At 40.7% G+C, this 1750-nt stretch overlaps 1 protein-coding gene across 1 annotated transcript; it reads right to left on the reverse strand.

Moving 5' to 3' along the window:
• Nucleotides 1-362: 362 nt before the first annotated feature.
• Nucleotides 363-1186, reverse strand: LOC102193182 (probable E3 ubiquitin-protein ligase ARI8; the record flags this gene model as incomplete). Its single annotated transcript, XM_005754900.1, has 2 exons — nucleotides 363-821; nucleotides 1058-1186. Coding segments are annotated over 2 exons (588 nt in total), but the record flags the coding sequence as incomplete, so codon positions are not given.
• Between the last annotated feature and the right edge of the window lie 564 nt (nucleotides 1187-1750).

Genomic DNA, 1750 nt, shown 5'->3' on the forward strand with positions numbered 1-1750 from the left:
GTTGTTTGGCTTTTTTCAGACGTATAGTGCGAGCAAAGGACTCAAACACGACTACCTTCCATGAGCATGTACGTGTCCACCATCCAAATGTTTTTTTTCTGAGGCTACTGCCTTTCTTTCTTTCTGTTACAAGTTTGGGTAAATGAATTGCTGAATTTGGCTGCACTCTGAGGAGGGTGCATTTGCTCGCTGTTAAAACAGTACTATTATTTTTTTTTCTGTTTGCTCCATCACTATTAGTAAATGTACTCATGGGCAAATAAATAAATAAATCGCCCTTGTAAAACGTGGGCTCAGCCCATCGTCGATAGTCGATATATTCATCAAATTGCCCAACCCTAACATTTATCCTTCTGTTTGTATTATTTCTGCTGCCATACAGGTATGGAAGTCTGCCTAGGGGCAACACCACTGGAGCATGCTCCAAAATACTGACGTGTCTTCCCTGCACATTCACTAGTGAGATTCAAGCATACAAAACAGAACTCTATCTTACATCTGGGGCAGATGACATTTTTACATTTCTTTCTGTTATGCTCCACCAGTGACCCACAGGTGGGACAGGCACGAATGGAGGGACAACCACTGACATCCTTCACAGACTCAAAGATGATATCTTCACAGTTTTTCAGGGCTTTTAGTGCTTCATTGCTGCAGCCATCATTATCGCATCGGTCTGACCGTGGCCGGGTACCCTTCCATTCCCTCAAGCACTGCCAGCAGAATTCGTAGTTCTGACCTTTTTTTCTGGTGCACAAGCTGCAGCAAACACTCAGGTTGGATACATCCTTTCTCACAACAGATGAGTTGCATCCAGGACACTGTAATATAGTAGACGGTGAATTATTTTAGTGTGCATAGCCATTAGTTTTAAGCTAAATCAAAAAAGTGTGCCAATACATTGAAGGGAGCATTTTGTCACACACTGGAAAAATGCAATGGTCAAAGGTACCATAAAAATCAAGTGAAATAAAATTTAAAAAAAGAACAGAATAAAAAACTGCATTAATATTAGTAGTCAACTATAATTTCATGATTGAGAGAGCATAATACTCACTAATTTGGAATCGAAGAAATGCTTGGCAGCATTTAAGGCCATGGTCTTTTCAAAGTGCTCCATTTCCTCAGGGGTCAGTAGTGCCATTTTACGAACCTCTGCATAACTCCACTCCTTATCACAGTTAGGCTGCCCACACACAAATTTGCTTTCACCCTGTATTGAAATATAAAATATTATATACACACACACACACACACACACACACACACACACACACACACACACATATATATATATACATACAGACACACACACACACATGCATATATACATACACACACTCATATGTACATTTAGAAATAAAACACTAAAAGGTAGAGATGGACCGATCCAATATTACGTATCGGTCTGATACTGACCTATATTACTGGATCGGATATCGGAGAGAAATATAAAAGTGTAATCCGATCCATTAAATACCACAAAACGCACCTCACAAAACTTGCGACATGCCGTAACCCAGCTTAGCGCGTTGGAGCAGTATGCATTACGTGATAGAGCAGCTGTTGTGTGCGAGACCTGTCAGCGGTCTGATGGAGCATTTGGAGCCTCGGTACATGCTTCCAAACTGGTATTTCATCTCGGAGTAAGCTATCCCAGAGAAGTAAAGCAAGTGTGTAAGTTCATATCCAAATGTTTTAAAGGATTTCCACGTTAAGCTTAACAACCGATATATGGAGCCACAGCTGG

This window comes from Pundamilia nyererei, unplaced genomic scaffold (assembly GCF_000239375.1).
Source record: "Pundamilia nyererei isolate P.nyererei 1_Seehausen unplaced genomic scaffold, PunNye1.0 scaffold00732, whole genome shotgun sequence".
In the NCBI taxonomy this organism is placed as follows: domain Eukaryota; kingdom Metazoa; phylum Chordata; class Actinopteri; order Cichliformes; family Cichlidae; genus Pundamilia; species Pundamilia nyererei.